General features: G+C 42.4%; 1 protein-coding gene across 2 annotated transcripts in view; it reads right to left on the reverse strand.

Annotated features, from left to right (window-relative positions):
- The window catches only part of SLC26A7 (solute carrier family 26 member 7), a 141,913-nt gene that overhangs the window by 102,385 nt on the left and 16,250 nt on the right, over positions 1-23,278 (reverse strand). The window contains exon 3 of one of the 2 annotated variants that reach the window (XM_043539357.1): positions 21,196-21,491. In XM_043539357.1, coding sequence (XP_043395292.1) covers positions 21,196-21,388 — 193 coding nt within the window. In that variant the 5' untranslated portion in view covers positions 21,389-21,491. Of the gene's footprint in view, positions 1-21,195; positions 21,806-23,278 lie in introns of those variants that run through there. The other variant, XM_027818245.3, reaches the window with a different exon arrangement.

The raw sequence follows: 23,278 nt of genomic DNA on the forward strand, positions 1-23,278 counted from the left end.
TCAGTTCAAGAGGGATTAACTGAGGAATTGCAATGGCTAGTGGAGTGTACTGTAATGACTCTCAAGCTAAGTTAAGAAACTTCCTGCTGTAGGACGTTTCATATTTGCTACTCACAGCTACCAATCAATATGGGATTAAATATAGTATTACTTTGTTTCCTCTTAGCGCTAATGAGGGAAATGAGGCTTTAGCTACTGGGAAGTAAGCTGTCACCATCTAGTGATAAATGTCAGATTTACCAGATTCTCAAACCTCTGCAAGCATTTACTTTGTTTTTCAGTTTCCAAAAATGATTTGAATCTGAGACTTGTGACTACTGTGGCCAGACTGTGTTTCGTAGAGCACACATGAACAAGATGTGTGCAGGGCACAAGGAGTCCAAGCCCAGGTCTACACTATGGGGTTAGGTCCAATTTAGCTGCGTTAGGTGGATTTTAAAATGAATGCGTCTACACAACCAACCCCGTTTTGTCGACCTAAACGGCTCTTAAAATCTGCTTCTGTACTCCTCCCTGGTGAGGGGAGGAGCACTAAAATCGACCTTGCTGGGTCAAATTGGGGTAGTGCAGACGCAATTCGATGCTATTGGCCTCCAGGAGCTTCCCAGAGTGCTCCAATGTGACCGCTCTGGACAGCACTTTGAACTCCGATGCACTAGCCAGGTACACAGGAAAAGCTCCAGGAAATTTTGAATGTCATTTTCTGAGCGTGGCGAGCTCAGCAGCACAGGTGACCATGCAGTCCCCCCAGAATTGCAAACCAGCTCCAGCATGGACCGAAAGGGAGACACTGGATCTGATTGCTGTATGGGAAGAAGAATCTGTGCAGGCCGAACTCCGATCAAAAAAAAGAAATGCCAATATATTTGCCAAAATCACACAGGGCATGGTGGAGAGAGGTTACAACAGGGACACACAGCGGTGCACGTGAAAGTTAAGGAGCTCAGGCAAGCCTACCAAAAGACAAAGGAGGAAAATGGTCACTCCGGGTCAGAGCCCCATACATGCCGCTTCAATGATCAGCTGCATGGCATTCTGGGGGGGACCCTACCACTACCCCACCACTGTCCATGGACACCTGCAAGGGGGGAGTCTCACGCAACAGGGAGGAGGATTTTGTGGATGAGGAAGAGGAGGAGGAGAATGCGCAGCAGGCAAGCGGTGAATCCGTTCTCCCTGGCAGCCAGGACTTTTTCATCACCCTGGAGCCAATACCCTCCCACGACGGGATCCCCGACCCTGAAGCCGGAGAAGGCAGCTCTGGTGAATGCACATTTGTAAGTACAGTACAAGGCTTAAAAGCAAAAGTGTTTAATGTTTCATTTGCCCTGAAGAATTGGGATGCATTCACGGCCAGTACAGCTACTGGAAAAGTCTGTTAACATGTCTGGGGATGGAGCGGGAATCCTCCAGGGACATCTTCATCAAGCTCTCCTGGAGGTACTCTGAAAGCCTTTGCAGAAGGTTTCTGGGGAGGGCTGCCTTATTTCATCTTCCACGGTAGGATACTTTACCACGCCAAGCCAGTAGCAAGTGGTCTGGAATCATTGCAGCACAAAGCATGGCAGCGAATGGTCCTGGGTTTTTGTCGCATTCAAGCAACATTCGGTCTTTATCTTTCTGTGTTAGCTTCAGGAGAGTGATATCATTCATGGTCAACTAGTTGAAAAAGGGGAATTTTTGTAAGGGAACAGGAAAAGGACCACGTTCATGCTGGGTTGTTTGCGCTTGACTAAAAGGGATCATCCCAGAGAATAGACACACGGTGGGTGGGGGGAGGTGTGTGCTGCACATCCACCCGAAAACCGTAGCCCCTCCTTTCAAACGTGAAACCCAACTGGCATTGCTTGCTATGGGAAAAGATGGTGCTGCAGTCTGAAACCATTCCCACATGTTACGAAGGTGTATGAAGCCAACCCCGTGTACCAAAAGGCTTACCATGGCTGCCTGGAAACCAAATACTGTTGCCCAGCTAGTTGTGATGTGTCACCATACTGGTAGGCACTCAATATAAAAGGCAAAATGCGACCTTGTACCTAAAGCACATGTGCTGTCTGCTGTGAATTGCTTGATTCACTGTGAAAGAGTCTCCCTTTTGTTCTCAGAAATTTATCATCTTACATTTTACTCTCCCTTTTTATCTTCCTCAGGTGCAAATGTTTCTATGCTCCCCCTATCATCTCCATCCCTGAGGTTATCGCAGATTAGAAAGCGAAAAAAACGCACTCACGATGACATGTTTTCCAAGCTCATGCAGTCCTCCCACACTGACAGGGCACAGCTTAATGCATGGAGGCATTCAGTGGCAGAGGCCAAGAAAGCATTAAGTAAGGGCAAACAGCAAAGGCAGGAGGTGATGCTGAGGCTAATGGGGGAGAAACGGACATGATGAAACATATGTTGGAGCTGCAGGAAAGCCAACAAGAGCACAAATCCCCACTGCATCCATTGTATAACTTGCCCTCCTCCCCAAGTTCCATATCCTCCTCACCCAGATGCCCAAGAACGTGGGGGCGGGGGAGGCTCTGGGCACCCAGCCTTTCCACTCCAGAAAACGGCTCAAGCAAGAGAAGGCTGTCATTCAAACAGTTTTGATTTGTAGTGTGGCTACAATAAGCAATGTGACCTTGTCCTTTCCTCCTTCCCTCCTCCCACACCCCACCCCACCCGGACTACCTTGTCAGTTATCTCACTTTTTTTTTAATTAATAAAGAAAGAATGCATGGTTTCAAAACAATAGTTACTTTATTTCCTTTGCCAGCTGTGATCAAAGGGGGGAGGGTGGTTGGCTTACAGGGAATTAAAATCAACAAAGGGGGCGGGTTTGCAGCAACGAGAAACACACACAACTGTCATACCGTAGCCTGGCCAGTCATGAAACTGGTTTTCAAAGCCTTTCTGATGAGCAGCACGCCTAGCTGTGCTCTTCTAATCAACCTGGTGTCTGGCTGCTCAAAAATCGACCACCAGGCGATCTGCCTCAACCTCCCACCCGACCATAAACTTCTCCCCCTTACTCTCATAGATGGAGCATACAGCAAGCAACAGTAACAATGGGAATGTTGGTTGCACTGAGGTCTAACCTAGTCAGCAAACAGCGCCAGCGAGCTTTTAGACGTCCAAAGGCACATTCTACCACCATTCTGCACTTCCTCAGCCTATAGTTGAACTGCTCCTTACTACTGTCCAGGCTGCCGGTATACGGCTTCATGAGCCATGGGAGCAAGGGGTAGGCTGGGTCCCCAAAGATAACTATTGGCATTTCAACATCCCCAACAGTAATTTTCTGGTCTGGGAAGTAAGTTCCTTCTTGCAACCGCTAGACCAGCCTGGAGTTCCTAAAGATGTGAACGTCATGCACCTTTCCTGGCCATCCCATGTTGATGTAGGTGAAACGTCCCTTGTGAGCCACCAGTGCTTGCAGCACCATTAAGAAGTACCCCTTGCAGTTTACGTACTGGTCGGAAAGGTGGTCCAGTGCCAAGATAGGGATATGTGTTCCGTCTATCATCCCACCACAGTTAGGGAACCCCATTGCAGCAAAGCCATCCACATTTCCCAGAGTCACTACCCTTGATGGCAGAACGTCAGTGATTGCATTGGCTACTTGGATCATAGAAGTGCCCCCAGAAAACTTGCCCACTCCAAGTTGATTCCCAACTGACCATTAGCAGTCAGGCATTGCAAGCTTCCACAGGGCTTTTGCCACTCGCTTTTCAACTGTCAGGGCAGCTCTCATCTTGGTATTCCTGCGCTTCAGGGCAGGGGAAAGCAACTCACGAAGTTCAAGGAAAGTGGCCTTACGCATGTGAAAGCTTTGCAGGCACTGTGAATCATCCCATACCTGCAACACTATGCGGTGCCACCAGTCTGTGCTTGTTTTCCGGGCCCAGAATCGGTGTTCCAATGTATGAACCAGCCCCACTGCCACCATGATGGCCCCGTTGCCACAGTCCATGCTTTCAAGAACACCTGTGTCCATGTCCTCATCACAATTGTCCTCGTGCTGGCGTCTCTTAGCCTGGTTCTGCACATATTCCACGATAATGTGCGAGGTGTTTATAATGCTCACAACAGCAGCGGTGAGCCAAGTGGGCTCCATTCTTGCCGCACGGGTAACCCAGGAAAAAAGGAGCAAAACAATTGTCTGCCGTTGCTTTCACGGACGGAGGGAGGGAGGGTCGACTCATGACAGGTACCCAAAACCACCCTCAACAATGTTTTTGCCCCATCAGGCATTGGGAGCTTAACCCAGAATTCCAATGGGCAGCGGACCCTGTGGGAACTGTGGGATAGCTACCCACAGTGCACCGCTCCGTATGTCGATGCTAGCCATGGTATTGAGGACATACTCCACAGACTTAATGCGCTTCGTGGGGACATACACAATCAACTGTATAAAATCGATTTCTAAAAATCGACTTCTAAAAAATCAACCTAATTTTGTAATGTAGACATACCCTTAGGTGCTTAGCATTCAGGAAAAACAAGAGCCATAATCCATCCCCTCCTCACTGCTCAACAGAGCTGGCCCACACAAACAGAGTCCACATTGAAGCATGGAAATGCTATAGCAGGGGCCACTTTGACCCACACATCCCCAGCGTCCCTGGAGGAATTCTGCCTATCTCAGGGAGCTACTGCTGCTGGGCAGTACTTTTCACACTCCTATATACAGGGGCACAATGTAGGTATAATTCAGCCCTTTGTGTTTTCTTTGTAAACTCTGTCTTGTTATGTCCATTTAGTTTTCAAAAGTAGTTTCTCATTCCTTCTATGTTACCTAGAAAACAATGAGACAGTGCTGTCTAGTGGTTAGGACAGGTCACCAGGACTCAGAAATCCTAGATTTTATTCCTGGCTCTGCCACTGATTTTTTATGGTTTCAGACAAACTGCACGTTTCAGTTTATCCATCTGTGCAATGGGTATCATCAGAAGGGTGTCATAAAGCTTAATAAGACCCTCTTAAGCATGAAATCTTCAGATGTAAGGTATTATAAAAGTTCAAAAAGTAGTCAAAAGGCAGGAAACAGATGGTAATAGTACTAGTGTATTGCACTTCTTCACACTGAAAAGTAATTAAGAATGGAGACTCCAGCTCCTCCTTATTTTTAAGGAAGGAGAACCCCACGGCGGTGAAAGTAAGGCTTTCAAGAAGGAATGGCTATTCCAATGTAAAGAACTGCAAACAAGGAATGAACAATAGGTTCAGATACAATATATAAATACTGTGGTGGCATGCTTTAGTTAACTCATTATCAGAAGATAACATTATGTGCCAGGGTTTCTTTTAAAATGGACTCGCTGGCTATCACTGGGCTTCGTGACACACCACATGGTATGCTACACTGGCCAAGCTGGCGACGTGTGGCACCACTGCAGGGAGATCACAAACGCAGATAGCTATAGAATAATGAACCTGGGTGCAAACAAGAAAAGCTGCTAACTCCTGTATCTTAACCTGGCTTGAGAATTACTATTGAATGTGCCAGTTCCAAACTACAACTATGACAGTAATGCAGGGTCACCAAAGATGCAAATTAGGGTCAGATTACTCAGAATTACAGTTAATTTCCCAGATCTGGATATATGCATCTGAAAACATGGCTATCCAGACGGAAAGGCTGCACCATATCTTTTTGGCATCATGGTACAGAAGATAAAAATATTATCCCAGAACAAGGAAAACAAGAAGACAGTATCTCAGGTCTACAGTGAAACTTGTGACTTTTGCAAATATCTCACAATCCACTATTCTCAATGCAAAATTAAATAAATCTTGCCTGAAGTCCTATATGCTCAAAGAACTTCCTTGGTGGGAACCTGATGAGCATGAAGATTGTGCTTGTTGATTTCAAACATCTTTCCATTGTTCAAATCTGGATGCCCAAATGAGATGTCCACACCCCATATCTGGGACACTCAAATAAGCACTAATAAATTTGCCCTTCAATATGGTAACATACAACTCCTCCTGAGCTTCACACACATATCCAAGGACAGAATTTGGCCCTTAGACACGTGAAATGCCTAAGTACAGATTTGATCAACAAAATGTCATACTTTAAGTGTCCACATTTGAAAATGGGCCCCCACCGTGAAATACTCATCTCTCTAATACAATGCAAAAACAAACATAGCTTGGAAAAGAGGAGATTAAGGAGGGACATGACAGTGGTTTTCAAATACTTGACAGGCTGCCATAGAAAAGATGAAGAAATGTTATTCTCTCTTGCCACAGAAGGCAGGACTAGAGGCAGTAGGTTCAAACTACAGCATAGCAGATTTAGATCAAATCCCAGGAAAAACTTCCTAACTATAAGGAGAGCAGGACAAAGGTAGACTGCATAGGGAGGTTGTGGAAGCTCCTTCACTGGAGGTTTTCAAAAGGAGGCTGGATAGCCATCGATACCGGATGATTTAACCACAAAAAATCCTGCACCTTGGCAGGGGGTTCGACTAGATGACCCTTTCTGTCCCTTCTAACCCTATGATTCTGACACAAGGAAGAAAGGAAAGCAGCAGAATATGGACCCTGGACTTCAGAAAAGCAGACTTTGACTCCCTCCGGGAACTGATGGGCAGGATCCCCTGGGAGAATAACATGAGGGGGAAACGAGTCCAGGAGAGCTGGCTGTATTTTAAAGAATCCTTATTGTGGTTACAGGGACAAACCATCCCGATGTGTAGAAAGAATAGTAAATATGGCAGGCGACCAGCTTGGCTTAACAGTGAAATCCTTGCTGATCTTAAACACAAAAAAGATGCTTACAAGAAGTGGAAGATTGGACAAATGACCAGGGATGAGAATAAAAATATTGCTCGGGCATGTAGGAGTGAAATCAGGAAGGCCAAATCACACCTGGAGTTGCAGCTAGCGAGAGATGTTAAGAGTAACAAGAAGGGTTTCTTTAGGTATGTTGGCAACAAGAAGAAAGCCAAGGAAAGTGTGGGCCCCTTACCAAATGAGGGAAGCAACTTAGTGACAGAGGATGTGGAAAAAGCTAATGTACTCAATGCTTTTTTTGCCTCTGTCTTCACGAACAAAGTCAGCTCCCACACAGCTGCACTGGGCAGCACAGCATGGGGAGGAGGTGGCCAGCCTTCTGTGAAGAAAGAAGTGGTTTGGGACTATTTGGAAAAGCTGGACGTACACAAGTCCATGGGGCCGGATGCGCTGCATCCGAGAGTGCTAAAGGAATTGGCGGATGTGATTGCGGAGCCATTGGCCATTATCTTTGAAAACTCATGGCGATCGGGGGAAGTCCCGGAAGACTGGAAAAAGGCTAATGTAGTGCCCATCTTTAAAAAAGGGAAGGAGGAGGATTCTGGGAACTACAGGCCAGTCAGCCTCACCTCAGTCCCCGGAAAAATCATGGAGCAGTCCTCAAGGAATCAATTCTGAAGCACTTAGACGAGAGGAAAGTGATCAGGAACAGTCAGCATGGATTCACCAAGGGCAAGTCATGCCTGACTAATCTAATTGCCTTCTATGATGAGATAACTGGTTCTGTGGATGAAGGGAAAGCAGTGGACATGTTATTCCTTGACTTTAGCAAAGCTTTTGACACGGTCTCCCACAGTATTCTTGTCAGCAAGTTAAAGAAGTATGGGCTGGATAGATGCACTACAAGGTGGGTAGAAAGTTGGCTAGATTGTCGGACTCAACAGGTAGTGATCAATGGCTCCTTGTCTAGTTGGCAGCTGGTATCTAGCGGAGTGCCCCAAGGGTCGGACCTGGGGCCGTTTTGTTCAATATCTTCATTAATGATCTGGTGGTGTAGATTGCAGCCTCAGCAAGTTTGCGGATGACACTAAACTGGGAGGAGTGGTAGATACGCTGGAGGGTAGGGATAGGATACAGAGGGGCCTAGACAAATTGGAGGATTGGGCCAAAAGAAATCTGATGAGGTTCAACAAGGACAAGTGCAGAGTCCTGCACTTAGGACGGAAGAATCCAATGCACCGCTACAGACTAGGGACCGAATGGCTAGGCAGCAGTTCTGCAGAGAAGGACCTAGGGGTCACAGTGGACGAGAAGCTGGATATGAGTCAACAGTGTGCCCTTGTTGCCAAGAAGGCCAATGGCATTTTGGGGTGTATAAGTAGGGGCATTGCCAGCAGATCGAGGGACGTGATCGTTCCCCTCTATTCGACATTGGTGAGGCCTCATCTGGAGTACTGTGTCTAGTTTTGGGCCCCACACTACAAGAAGGATGTGGAAAAATTGGAGAGAGTCCAGCGAAGGGCAACAAAGATGATTAGTTGTCTGGAACACATGACTTATGAGGAGAGGCTAAGGGAACTGGGATTGTTTAGTCTACGGAAAAGAAGAATGAGGGGAGATTTGATAGCTGCTTTTAACTACCTGAAAGGTGGATCCAAAGAGGATGGATCTAGACTATTCTCAGTGATAGCAGATGACAGGACAAGGAGTAATGGTCTCAAGTTGCAGTGGGGGAGGTTTAGGTTGGATATTAGGAAAAACTTTTTCACTAGGAGGGTGGTGAAACACTGGAATGAGTTACCTAGGGAGGTGGTGGAATCTCCTTCCTTAGAAGTTTTTAAGGTCAGGCTTGACAAAGCCCTGGCTGGGATGATTTAGTTGGGGATTGGTCCTACTCTGGGCAGGGGGTTGGACTAGATGACCTCCAGAGGTCCCTTCCAACTCTGATATTCTATGATTCTATAACATTTCATCATTAGGATGAAATTCACCCCAGTGCAGAGGACAAATACAAAGCTCTCTATGTCTCTTAAACTGTACTTAAGCCCTTAAAACAGAGCTGAAGAGAAGAATAGGGGTTAGTGTGGCTCTTCTGCACTGAGGTGAATTTCACCCCAAATACAAGCGTCTTGATTTTAACTTAAAAAAAAACCCCTTCCTCTTGTAGCAAGGCTGGAAACAAAGGATTATCATTACATTTTGGACCTACCTTTCTAATGTAAATTAAGAGTATGAAGCCATAAAATCATTTATTTAGATTTAACATTAAAAATAATATATAGAAAAGCTCTGAGCACACTGTTAATAATTAGAGTTACAATATCCACCCAGCAGCATTATGACTAACATACAAATTAATTAACTCTCCCAGCGAGCAACTTTACGTAACAACTTACCACGGATGGCCCAAATAAAAATGGAAAAACTCCAGAAAATCCTCCCAAACCCAAATCATACCTTCATCCTTCCCAAAATGAACCCTACCAAGTCAATGGTTTTTGCAGTATCCTGGGAAGATCATTAGGCTTGGGCGGATCTGGGCCAAGTTGGGGAGCAATTTAGAATCTGCACTAGTTTTCTACTTTGTCTTCATTTTTCCATCAACATTTGTCTTGTTTATCAGCAGAGCTGCTCCTTTATATTACTGAGCATACAAGCCTGTGACTTGAAAGCAAAAATGTAGATTTTTGTCTTGATGATGACACAGTTAACTGTTGACTCTGCTTCTATAATACGTGACCATGGATTGTTATGACAACAATGGTAATATTTTCTATTGTAACTAAGTCACAAGACCTACTTTGTGGCAATACATTGTTTGTCATACATCTCCAAGGCGGTGAATGTAAGTTGATTAAAATTTATAAAATGGAACAGAAACCAAACCAAAATGTAAACGAACAATATCCATTTAAAAATCAGATTTTTTTTAAAAAACATTTAGTTATCAATGCATATCACCTTAGATGTTTAAAACAAAGAATTTAAAATGTAATTTATGGATTGATCAGAATCAGTGATGACTGATATTTGGCTTTTGCATTTTGCCGTGCTTGTTGTTGACAGTGAAAGTTAGCTGGATTTGTTTAAAGTTTATGTTGAGCCAGTTTCATTTCCTTATTCTCCTATCTCACCATAATCCTACATTAATGTTTGAGTTCCAAACAGTAAAAGAAAATGTTTGAATCCCAACATACAATGATTTTCATTGAAATAAAAAATAGAAAACGTTTCTATTCATATTAGATTTTGTAAGTTTCTGTTTCATCCCACTCCTACATTTTACACCACACTATCTGAGTGCCCCTGTAACTAATATTTGAAAAAACAATATCAAGTGAAACAAGAATTTCAGGGAGTGCCCTTTTCACTAGGAAAAGCAGCAAAAAGGTAAAAGAGGCTCCACTGTAGTAGTTGGTGTGTGTTCTCCCATTTGTGTCCTTCTTGCAATAACACGAGTCTTTATGTCTCATGGTCCATTTCATCTAAAATTACCTCCCCCTTTGTTTTTGGTATGGAACTGATCAAAAAACAGGGGGGAAGGGTGCGGGGGGAAGAAGGGGGAAGATTGAAAAAATTATTTCAATTTTTTGTCAGTTTCATTTTTGATGGAATTTTCCAATCAGCTTGATTATTAACTTTTTCACTGTTGCTGAACATGGTGGTATTCCTTGGATGCACCTCCAGTGTTGCTCCATGAACCAGCCACATCACTTGAACCACCACACCCTGATGTTCTGTTGAAAGAGCAATGCTTCAGAATGACATATCTGGTATGTGAGGCACTCTGGATGTGCACATTTTTAACAATGTTACCCACAGTCAAAGTTGAAGAAGTCAGAGTCATGCATGCAGGAGGTCCTGGGGCGTATAGACCCCACCCAGTCACAGTCATAAAATCATTCAGAGGGAAATTGACTGCCTTCTCAAGCTGGGCTGTTTGGTGGCCTCATAAAAGGCTGCAGGGCAAAGGGCAGGGTATGGCTGCCAGAAAGGCTGAAGAGCTTCTGAGAGCGGGAGTGTTCAGCTGCAGATTGGGGAGAAGCCATCCAGGAAGCTGGACTTCCAGGAGAAGAGGGCCTCAGGATGAGACTCTGAAGAACAGCCTGTAAGAGAGGCATGGTAGCAAGCAAGACAGGAAAACAGGAAGGGGATGGGAGAAATTGGTACCAACCACTTCATACAGAGTCCCTAGCCTCGAATCCAGAGGAATTGGTGGACCTGGGTTCCCCTTTCAAACCCAGCAGGGTTTTTTTTTTTTTTGTTAAACCTTGAACAAGTGAGCCACACTCAAAGAGGCCAGGGACTCTAAGCCCTTTATCTAGGGCAATTGGTCTCCTGACATACTGTACTCTTTAGCACACTGAGAGGGGAGAAGACTACCAATGACTCAGCTGAAGGGCCGTGGTCGTAACAAAACTTACTAGACAGCAACAAGTCCACCAAAGAAGGAAGGAAACTGAAGCAAAGTTGCCATGTCACCCGATGTCACCACAAGACGGCGCCTGAATGCCAAAAGCAACCTCTGACATGAAGCCTTTGAATACTTTGTTAGTCCACTGGAACTTTACATCCCTGGGCATGCACTGAGAATCTGTATGAATGTGAATCTCTGTAGTAGATAGATATATATTAACGTGCTACCGTTCATAACTCTGGGCTCAGATCATTACTCTTTGTAAGAAGTGAGAGTTTTTCTTCCATAAGGAATATACTCACTTGGGCTGTAAATTACATGGCTGCTACAACACTCTTTAGCTCTGCTTCCAAGGAAGCGTATTCATCTTCATCTGCACATACTGTAGTTGTGCATCTACAAGACAAGTCTTCCCCTCACCCCATTCTTACATGCTGGAACACAATGATTTTACCCGATTAACTCAAGTGAATCATTCTGCGTACATTTATGTCAACTCTTAAGGAAAGAGCCTGCAAAACCTAGGCAACAGATCACCCTTTGAAACAACACTGCTGGGGGTCCTACATCAGCGGTCTGAAAAAAAACTAATGCTGGCACCATGCCTCCAAAACCTGGAGCATGAGTTCAGGAATGCATGAAACCAGGTATAGCTCCTTTTTAACGGCAGAGTCTCCGTCAGTGTGTGTGATTTCATTTGTTCAGCAGTAAATCCAGCTCTAGACTAAATTCACTTTAATTAAAAAAATTAACAAAATGAACCAGGAACAGACTTCAGTTACATTTTTTGCTCATCTCAGCAGGCACACATATAAGAGGGAAGATAACTTATGTGTCAGGAGCCTTTTTCAGTTTGGTATGAATGCTTTAACTGAGCACAAGCAGCTGATCTGCAACCTTCCATGCCCACAGAAGGTCACAGAAGAGTCAACAAGTGTATAATGAATGCTTTAACTGGGCACAAGAAGCTGATCTGCAACCTTCCATGGCCACAGAAGGTCACAGAAGAATCAACAACTATATAATGCTGCATGTAAATTCCACATGAAAATCTATCCTTATACTGTCACCATAACAGGAAATGTTCTCCTAGTACCAAATTTTGATTTATTTGTAAACGAATGTCCTCCAAATATTGTACCTACATGCTGCCATACAAGTGATTTCCTCATCTTCTTAGTGCTTATGCATATAAACAGTGTACCATGTGGACAGATCCATTCTCAAAACAAGTGATATTTTTTATGAATCCCACGAAATGTCATGATCTTGGCAAGACAAAGTCTGAAGCCAGAGATAAAATACCACTGGTTTTCTACTCATCTTCTGAGGTAATTTTCCCTCTTTAACAGTTATAAATATCACTAAATTTGCCAATTATTGTAGGGAAGGGTATTGACGGGGAAGGGTAGTCATGTGGCTAACTCTTAGGAATGGCAGGCTATAGATTCTATTCTTGGTTTTGCTGCAAAACCACCTGTGTACCCTCATGCAAGTCACTTTACCTTTCTATGTTTCAGGTTTCCCAACTGTAAAGTGGGGATAATACTTTACCACCTTGCCATTCTACTGTTAGACCGAATGCTTGTAAAGAGCTTCAACATCCACAGATGGAAAGTGCAAAGTATTATTAAGTAGGCAGCAGGAAGGAGGAGTCTGACATGTGCATGCTCAATCAGAAGTGCCTCAAGTTATAAGGGGTGCTAGCAGGAGATTGCGGTTATCAGAACCTCAAGAGAGATATTTAGGTACCTCTACACTGCAATAAAAGACCCAGGGCACAGTTGCAGCTGACCCGAGTCAGCTGACTTGGGCTCGTGGGGTTCAGGTTTTGATGCTTAAAACTGCAGTGTAGACTTTCAGGCTCAGGCTGGAGCCCACAGTCTAAAACCCAACAAGAAGGGTGGGTCTCAGAGCCCAGACTCCAGCCCAAGCCCAAACATCTACATTGCAGTGTTTTGCCCCACAACATGAGCCAACTAACCAGTACTGTGAGATTCGGAGCCACAGGTTTTTTTTTTATTGCAGTGCATAGGCATACCTTCAGGATCTAATTTGTTTGGGGGAGGGAAAAGGGGGTGAACTCAGCTGCATGACTACATGTCATCCAAGATTTGACTCTATTGTCTCATTTGGTCCCTCTACATATCATAATCCAAGATCAGAATGCAAATGGGAAGAGGTCAGGCCTTGGTTAGATCAGACCTTTACCAAAAGCAGGAGCTCATTCAAAATGCTATTGTAAGCCATACATATTAGGAGCCATTTGCTAAACCTTAAACTTCTGAATTTAGACATGCTAGGAATTATTGCTTATCCTATGTGGTTTTGAGATAATGAATACTGGAGCTATGCTCACAACCACCATGTTTAATGAGGTAATCCAATATCCCCAAGAGAAGCAGAAAATAAAAAACTAGCCATTTCAATTATTGAGAGTCCAGTCTCACCCTTCCCAAGTTTATTATTATTTTTTTGTGTGTGTGGCAGGGGTAGCACCAGAAGGCCAAGAAAGAACCATGACTTTGATCCTCTCTTCTGCATTTAATAAGAGGATAAGGAATTAGGGTGCTGATGATGACTGATGCATCATGTGCAGGACAAAATTGCTCATAGAGCATATTTCTCACTATCTCTTCAAAATTAACTTATTAAGTGGCATCCCATTTACATAATCTTCAACACTGTCACATTCCCCAGAGTACAATCTGGACTGCTGAACAGCTGTGCCCTCTCAATTCTCCAACCTGGAGTGATTTTTACACTGCTTCGCAGTAAGAACAACTACTCCTGGCTTGTTCACAAACAATCTCTAGCATGGAAAATCACTCCAAACTGAATTATATGAGTGCTTCTAGCCAGTCACTCATGAATTATATTACAGAGTGACACCATCAAATTCCCAGTGCCAGACTTGTCCCCAGAAATTTGCGTTTTCTACTGCCCAGCTCTTTCCTTTTGGACAAAACAATCTCATAGAAAGTCCATCATTTCATTAATAGAAAATGATATGCACAGACGCTGTTATCTTAAATGGAGGTTTCCAAGCACTTCAATCCAAACACACACTGCTTTAGATAAAACAATAAAACAAATGTAATAACTACAGAAAGATAGATTTTAAGTGATTTCAAGTAACAAAGCACAAGTCAGAACTGGTTACAAAAAATAAAAGACAAAATGCAAACTAATACTTAACTTAGCAAGCTAAGTGAACTTAGAGCATAAAGATTTTTCTCACCACCTGCTCACAGAAGTCTGGCTAGATTCCTTCAGCCAGGACCTCTCGCCCAGTTCAATGGTACGTCCTTTGTCTTTCAAATGAATAGAGATGAGCGAAGAGAGGTGATTTGTTCCTCATTTTTATATCTTTTCCTCCGCTTTGCGAATCACCTCCAGCTGCAGTTCACGTGACAGCCAGTCTGTTTACACAGGAAACTCCAGCTGTTGCATTGCCAAAATGTAAATTTCTTGCTCATACTCCTCTTCCTTCCAAAGAATGGCCGCTTAACCAGGTGATAGTCCATTTGATTTTATTGACAGCTGGCTGAGGCATCAGTTTGCCTTTTGTCTCTGAGGAACTGGTCTGTGCCTGCCTTTCGAAACTTGGAGCATGTCTCAGTAAAGTCATACAGTAGAATATTATAACTTTACATACAATGTGGGCACACGTTTTACTAGTACAAAAATGTTAAACAGATTATGAGTTTTCAAATGATACCTCACAAGGTATACTTCGTACACAATTTGTCACAATCTTGTAAAAAGGATGAACATGAAGGTACAAACTGTCAGAAACAGAAAGCATTACCTTAGTTAAAGAGGCGGGCTTTATAGGTGAGAGCTGTAAGAGGCTCGCAGTGTGTGGTGGGTGGGGGTATTAAAGGGGATAGATAATACAGGCTGACTAATAGGTTATAATAAACATTCACAAAGAATAATCTGTCATCCCTCCTTAGTTTTGTTGACAGTTTTAGCCACCTGGATTGTCAGCAATCAGTGGATATGACATTGGCAGAGAAGTATGATCTATTGTCTAGATTTTGAGTACCAGATTTTTGAGAAACATTGCCAAATTAAGGACCTATTTCCAGATCATGAAGTCTCAAGTTCCTTGGCTTTCTGAGAGAATTTCAGGCCAATTCAGACTTAGAGCTAAGGTGATGGGCTTTATCCCACAGCCTGGGATTCAGATCCTTTCCTGACAGTTTATTTTAAAAGCAATCTCTTTTTTGAACCATAGTGGAGATAGCAGAATAAGACAGAGATGATTCCATGCTCTGAAAAAAGTGGAGGTGAAGCCTATGTTCTTAAAAATTCTCACTCAACCTCTCTGCAAGTGGTGAATTAAGATCTGGCAGTTTGGGCCACAGTACTGGGGAAGGTGGTAGTGATCGCCGAGTTTGTCCTGTGGCTAGCACTGATCTATAGGATAAAAATCTCTCTGTCTTTAAAATTACATATGCTGAGTTGGCCCTCCTCAGCCACTAATGATCAATATGTACGCCACAATAGCCACAGGATACCTGGCCTTGCTGGCAGTATTGGGTCTAACAGTGGCATTTACAGTTGCTGATCATATGGATTTTGTTTCATCAGCTGGACGATTTGTTGAGCATGACTGGAAATGTTCTGAACTGATTCCAACATTACTTGAAGCAACAAGCTTAGATGATAAATTCTTTGCAGAGATTACATATTCCCTTAAGCATAGGTCTTGAGTATGATGATTTTCAGTTCTATATGTTGCCTGTTGGAGATCTTTGAGAGAGAATACGGATGAGATAACACCATTAGACATCCAATCATATGTCTTAATCTCCTTTGACAACAAGGGTGATATCTGTTGTTTTCACACTTGTGTAGGTTCCTTCCCCACTCTGAACTCTAGGGTACAGATGTGGGGACCTGCATGAAAAACCCCCTAAGCTTATTTTTACCAGCTTAGGTTAAAACTTCCCCAAGGTACAAACTATTTTACCTTTTGCCCCTGGACTTTATTGCTGCCACCACCAAGCGTCTACCAAATATATAACAGGGAAAGAGCCCGCTTGGAAACGTCTTTCCCCCAAAAAATCCTCCCAAACCCTACACCCCCTTTCTTGGGGAAGGCTGGATAAAAATCCTCACCAATTTGCATAGGTGTACACAGACCCAAACCCTTGGATCTTAAGAACAAGGAAAAAGCAATCAGGTTCTTAAAAGAAGAATTTTAATTGAAGAAAAAGTAAAAGAATCACCTCTGTAAAATCAGGATGGTAAATACCTTACAGGGTAATCAGATTCAAAACATAGAGAATCCCTCTAGGCAAAACCTTAAGTTACAAAAAGACACAAAAACAGGAATATACATTCCATTCAGCACAACTTATTTTATCAGCCATTTAAACAAAACAGAATCTAACGCATATCTAACTAGATTGCTTATTAACCCTTTACAGGAGTTCTGATTTGCATTCCTGCTCTGGTCCCGGCAAAGGCAACACACAGACAGAGAGAAACTTTGTTTCTCCCCCCCTCCAGCTTTGAAAGTATCTTGTCTCCTCATTGGTCATTTTGGTCAGGTGCCAGCGAGGTTATCCTAGCTTCTTAACCCTTTACAAGTGAAAGGGTTTTTCCTCTGGCCAGGAGGGATTTAAAGGTGTTTACCCTTCCCTTTATATTTATGACAGCAGTTCTATCACGAAAATCTAAGAATGAATCTGAACCTAAGCAAGACCAAGAATACAGGATATGAGAGAAGAGAGCCCTTTCTCTAGGCCTCCAAACTTTTAATAAGAAGTGTTCACCTGCTTGTGTGGTCTACATTCTGGGTACATTTCTCAAGCAGAAGTTGACTTCAGAAAAATCAAGCATCAAAACTAGTCCAAATCATCTTCAGCATCATCCCGGGACTCCAGCCACATCTTTCACAAACTGATTTCATGCTCCACATCTTGTGACACTGAAGACAGAACTTTGCAATGTTCTCTACTGTGACTTAACAAAAAGGCCACAGCTAGCTCAAAATGTTGCAGCTCTGTCACAGTAAGGGTTGAGCAGGGGGATTTCTAGTGACCTATTGCTGAGTTCACTTCAACAGCTGTTTGTGAGGGCACACAACAAGCTTGATTTTTGGGGGGTTAATTTTAAGATACTTTGAACTCCACCCTCACTTGTGCTGAGATGCAGCAGGGAGGCAAAGGTGGCTCTAAGCCACCTCAGGGCTGTATGAACTTACACTATCTGGAACAATCTCTTAGGAACTATTCCACTGGGCCAGAACTGCCAGAACATATTATGCTCTGGCTCTGCCTTTGATGAATCCCATCCACCCAGAGGAAGCCAGAGAGCAGGCAATGTAAAGTCAGTGATATGAGTTCCGACGCCTTATTAGTGCCTTTTTTGATACCACCCCTATGTATAGAACACTCTCCTTATCCCAATTTGCCAAGCCATCTCCCACTGAATTTAAGTTGCTCCTAAAACTCACCTCTTCCACAAAGCACGAAAATGTAAACCAAACCAAATATTAAGGGGAAAAAACTTTCTCTAAGTAATTTCTTTCTAAGTTCTGGATGTTACCCCTACAACTCCCTATATAAATACAAACACACACAGTGCAATCGGTATGGCCTATGAGAAAATTTTAGGCCTACAGTTTTCCAAAGTGATCTATGAGTCCTGGTGCCTCATTTTCAAGTGCCCAGCTTCACACACCTTAATGCAGCCTGATCTTTGGGAAGTATGCAGGGTACCTGCCCTCTGAATATCAGTCACCTATAAGCTGGTTCATTTGGGCACCCAAAAATGAGACACTCGAAAATCAGTGGGTAGTTTGAAATTTAGATTGTAGCTCTTAAAATCCTACCTAAAGTAAAAAGCAACAAATATACAGAGGACATGAAAGATGATTGCTCTGTGGATTGAAGGGTCAGTTGGGTTTTTTGTTGTTGGTTTGTTTGTTTGTTTGTTTTTGGCAGGGGGGGAATGTCTTTTTGCTTCTGGTCCTCTATTAAATGCACAGAGATGGACATTTTACTGTCTCTACAATGGCCGCTATCAAAGCACACACAATACATTATCTGCACCTGTTAATTGTCGTTCTTTCTCTTTCCTTGCTCCTAAGTTTATACTTTTATATAAAGCAGATAGCAATAGCAAAAATTGCTATTGAATTGCAACTCTATCCAAATGGTTTCAAAATACTGTAGGAAGAATAACTCACTACGAGTAGGGCTCCGTGTCTGTCACGGACTTCTGCAGCTGCCAGTGGTGGCTGATCCCAGGTCTGCCCAAGCAGCTGGCTCCGGGGCCCGCTGCTCAGATGACCCCAGGGACAACCACACCTGCCTTTGCTGGAGCAGCTCTACAGCCAGCCGCTTGGGCAGCCCTGCAGCCAGCTGCACCAGCTGTTGCTGGAGCAGCTCCAGGGCCAGCCACATTGCCTCTGCTCAGGTGGCCCTGGGCAGCAGTTCCTGGGCGGCCAGAGCTGCCACTGCTCAGCAGCCCCTGGCAGCTAGTGCTGCCGGTCCCGGGGGCCCCCCCCAGCAGCAGCCCCCCAGTCCCCACCCCCCAGCAGTGCTGCACACCGCCCCAGCAATTCCCCCCGGTACCCCGCCCCCCGAGATTCAGTCAGGGGTATTTATAGTATAAGTCATGGACAGGTGACAGGGCCATGAATTTTTGTTTACTGCCCATGCCCTGTTCATGACTTATACTATAAATACCCATGACTAAATCATAGCCTTAACTCTGAGCATTATCTTTGTGGTTTGACCTGTGAAACATGATGCAAGGACAATGACTTCCTTTCTCCTTATTCTCCTACCCCTAACAAAGAGATAATGGCCATGTTACCTGACATTTTTTTCAGACATAGGAACTCAGGAACAGTCACACCGGATAAGAACAGTCCTCCCTCTAGTCCCTCTAGTATCTTGTCTCTGAACAAGGCCACATCCAATGATTTAGAAGAAAGGCACAAAAATTCCCATCGTGGACAACTGTCAAGCTAGTGATTTATGCCCTGAAACTTGAGGGCATCTAACCCTTAAAAATATTTTATCCCATCTAAAATAACTGCAAGATAATCTCAATATCCATATAAATAGCTCATCCTTTTTTGAATCACACTAGGCTTTTAGCCTCAATATCTTGTGGCAGTGAGTTCCATCTGTCAATTATCAGTTGTTTATAAATGTAATTGCTTTTAACCATTTTAAATTTGCTGCTTTCATTTTCACCAAATAACTCTTTGTTCTTGTATTATAAGAAAAGAACCCCATGCACATAAGGCTTACAAGATTTGTACTCTCTTCTTCTTCATGCTATACAGCAAACTGGATTGGTTCTTTTTTTCTGTCTATTCCTAATCTCTGATTAATGTTAAAGTATAGTCCCAGTATCAGACAAGAGATGCAATGCTATGAGAAGACTGGGTGCAAAAAGTCTGAAAATATATTTCTCTCTCTCTCTACCTCTCTCTCTCACACACACACACATTTAAAATAGTTTCAAGCAAAATGGACACCTTTGATGTCAAAAAAGAAAGACAATTTATTCTCAAATTTTATTTGTGAGTTGTTTTGTTTTGTATGGGGAGGATGAAGTTTGAGGTTTTTTGTTTGTTGGTTTTAAGCAACAGGATTAATTTAAAGTTGTATCACATTCTTTCTAGATTACATAACAATCAAGATGGAATAATCTGGAAATGCAGCATTTTTCCAGCATCACCTGAGCTTTTTAAAATTTTATTTTGTAAGTTAAATCATATTTGGGAACCAGATTCAATTAAGATAATGCTGGATAAAACTACTAGTAATGTATAATTGTCCCTAATTTGATTTTTTTTGGAGTTTAACATATTGATATTAGTGGCATTTTCATTACAATTGTATAAGACTATACCAGTGAAATTATATACTTATAGTACAAGTACTCCTGTTCTTTTACAGTATTAAGGTTCTTAAAGTTAAATCATGCCAATGCAGATGTTCCCAATTACCCTAAAAGCACAAATACTTACACAAACCGGTTGGTTCCAGCTACAGAATAATTCAATTAAAGAAGTGCTTATAATTGAGCAGCATGAATGATAGTTAAGGCTAGCCATTCTGCGACACTGTAAAGAAATAACATCTATACTGTGCATCAGAGAAGTAGCTAGAGAGTCCATTTTGGGCAGGCAAGAAAATAACATGGCATTTACCAGAGACAGGTATAAAGTGTTGCCTAAGGCTGGGCACAATGATGTTAGATAGATAGAAGACTTTATTTCTCTGGAATCATTCATTAGTTTGTACTTTTAACCCGTAAAATCACCAGATAAATCCAGATTGGCATTACTTACCTATGGCTACCAAAATAGACTACAGCTCCACCCCTAGTTTATATTAGTGCTGGAAAGGGAGATGCAATAGGTAATGTGATACAGTACATCTCATTAGACCAACAAACACGCTGAAATCACAAGCTCTCCATGAATACAGGATCCTGTCTGCAGATAATAGCTTTGGCAGAGACCCTTTTTTATGTATGCAATGTTTTGTGACTTGTTTACTGCAGTTCTCAAGGCTCCTACAGGTAATTGTGTAATATTGATGCTTACATCTAAAACAAAACAACATTTCAAGACACAAAGTTATTTTGTAGCTCTTTGTTTGTTCCTGATTTGAAAGTGGGAAGTGATGGCCAGTTACACTGGTATACATTGCATAACACCGGCATTCATCCTTGTGTCACTGCTCTCTCATACGCTGCAATATGTCTTGTGTTACTGTCAAAGTGATAGGTACATAGTAACATTAATCCCCTGTTCACAGACCTTGGTCAAAAACAAGAAAAGATGTTTGTTTACGATGTATAAAAAGTGAGGGATGTAAAAAACTCTCTCCTACACATCCCATTACATTGGGTCTAATTAAAATGTACAATTCTTTTTTTCTAGTTTTTTTTTTAACCCATGCTTCATTGTAACACTAAGAAGCAAGAAATAAAAACTCTACTGAAAAGTGACAATGGTCTGACTAAAGCTACTTAAAATGTGAAAATCAGATGTATTACTGTACCTTGAGGTACCTGTTGAATTGCCAGCATCATCCCAGAGACTGTATCAGGAATCAAGTTTTCCTTCAAATTGTAATTGGGTGCCCACTTCAAAATAGGCAGCCTTCTTACACACCACAGTTTGATATCTTCACAGCGAAGAGCATGGATCTTCCTCCACACTACACTTTTCTTTCTCCTTTTTGCCCCTGCCATGCTTTATCTCCCCCAAAGTTTCTTCTTAACAAATTATCACTGCAGAATTATCCTGTTCAGTGCCAGTCTTCAGTTCTTCTTCTGAGAGTTTTCAGTTTCAAAGCTATAGAAAGAGATGAACAGAAGCACTTACATTCTGCAGCTGTTCTCTTGTATTCAATATACGTGATAAGTAGGTTTCCTTTTAACCTTGTAAACAGCCATCTGAAAGGGAAAGACTATTCATATTAAATATAACATTTTCTTCTCTTTTTGGAAATTTGGTCTACTCTTAGGTAAGTTTATGATTCTCTTCTCTGTAATTTCCCCCCTTCTATTCACTGTAGTGCTTTTGCTTTTGGCCTCAGGCCAGTGGTAAAATGAGGTAGTACTGGGCGTATGTTCAATGTGGGCTGGGTTATGCTAATACAACCAGGAAGCATCCAGCCAGACAAGCTTCTCCCTGACAACCACACAGAAAACAGCTTTATGCTCTCTTGTGAGGAAAATGCACACAAAACCCTTCTCTCTGCATTCAGAGGCATGTATTCGCCATGCATTAAGCGCTAACTACATTTAAGTTACCAAACATGTTGCATAAGTTTTGCAGTATTCATTTCTTACGTTTGCTGCTATATGATACCTTAATCAAAGCAATAGTTCAGAGAGAGAAAGTTAAGCATTAAGCTTCTGGTCACTGTAAAAAAGCGCTGAAAAAAAACACACAGTTCTTAAAAATAAACTGAAGGGTCAGATTAAACCAGCAATAGGTAGGATAACAAAATTCATACTACACTGTGGAAGATTTGCAAACTATCAGTTCCAGCTGCACAGTGACAATAATACTTGTGTCTCCAGCTCCTTTTTACAACTATTCATTCGGTTATCTTCTATTGCTGCTCCTGGCAGTTTATTTGACACATACTCTCTCTACTGAGACAGTACATAAAATACCTTCTTATCTTACAATAAATTCATACCCCTTGTTTCAGGTCACAGATACCACAGTGATGAGGAAGATAGCAATATAAGTGTCCAGACATTTAAATGTTTTGTGCGTTACACTGGCTCCACTGGAGCAGGGAAACAATGGCATTCTTATGAAAAAAATACAGTCTGCATGTATAGGTAGTGCAAACTAGAGAGACAATATATTAAGCAATAGTTCAGTAGCAAAGTATGAGTACAAGGTGTATAACCAATGAGGCCTGTTCTTTCCATCTTCATTCTGGAGTCTCTGTGACATTCCAAATGATCTCTCACACATATTTTCCACTTCTTTTTAGACAGCGCTTGCAAACTAAGGGGAACAACACTGCAGTGTTGCCAACTCTTGTGATTTGATTGTGAGTTTTGCACTATTTGGTGTTCTTCTTAAATCGCCAGCTCCTTGAATCATATTAGTATGGGAAGATTTCAGCCTTAATTTAAAAAAGCAGAAGTAGGTTTCTAGGCCTCGCGATTATGGAGGAAATCTTTGAAAAGTGATCCCTACAGACGGCAAACAAACAGACGGCAAAAAAACAGAACTCTGATTTTACTATCTTGTACAACCTCCTGATTTTTAAGTAAATCTCATGATATTGTGGGGCTTGACTCATGATTTTTGAACACTTGATGTTCTTTCAACACTGAATTGTGCACAGGAATCCAAAGCCCCGATCTTACCAATATTTAAGCATGAGCTTGATGTTAAAGTCAATGATATTATTCACATGCATAAGATTAAGCCCGACTGGGTCCAAAAGTGGCCTCATTCATCTTCTAAATAAAACTAATATAGTTGTTTCTTTAATCCACACTGCCACACTCTGTTTCTGTTGTCTGTGTGTTTAATTTTTATCACTGTTAAGCACTGTACTAAACTTCCAGATTCTATAACAATTCAGATTTTGTAGTATATTATGTTTT

The sequence above is a fragment of the Chelonia mydas genome, chromosome 2, assembly GCF_015237465.2.
Source record: "Chelonia mydas isolate rCheMyd1 chromosome 2, rCheMyd1.pri.v2, whole genome shotgun sequence".
In the NCBI taxonomy this organism is placed as follows: Eukaryota; Metazoa; Chordata; order Testudines; family Cheloniidae; genus Chelonia; species Chelonia mydas.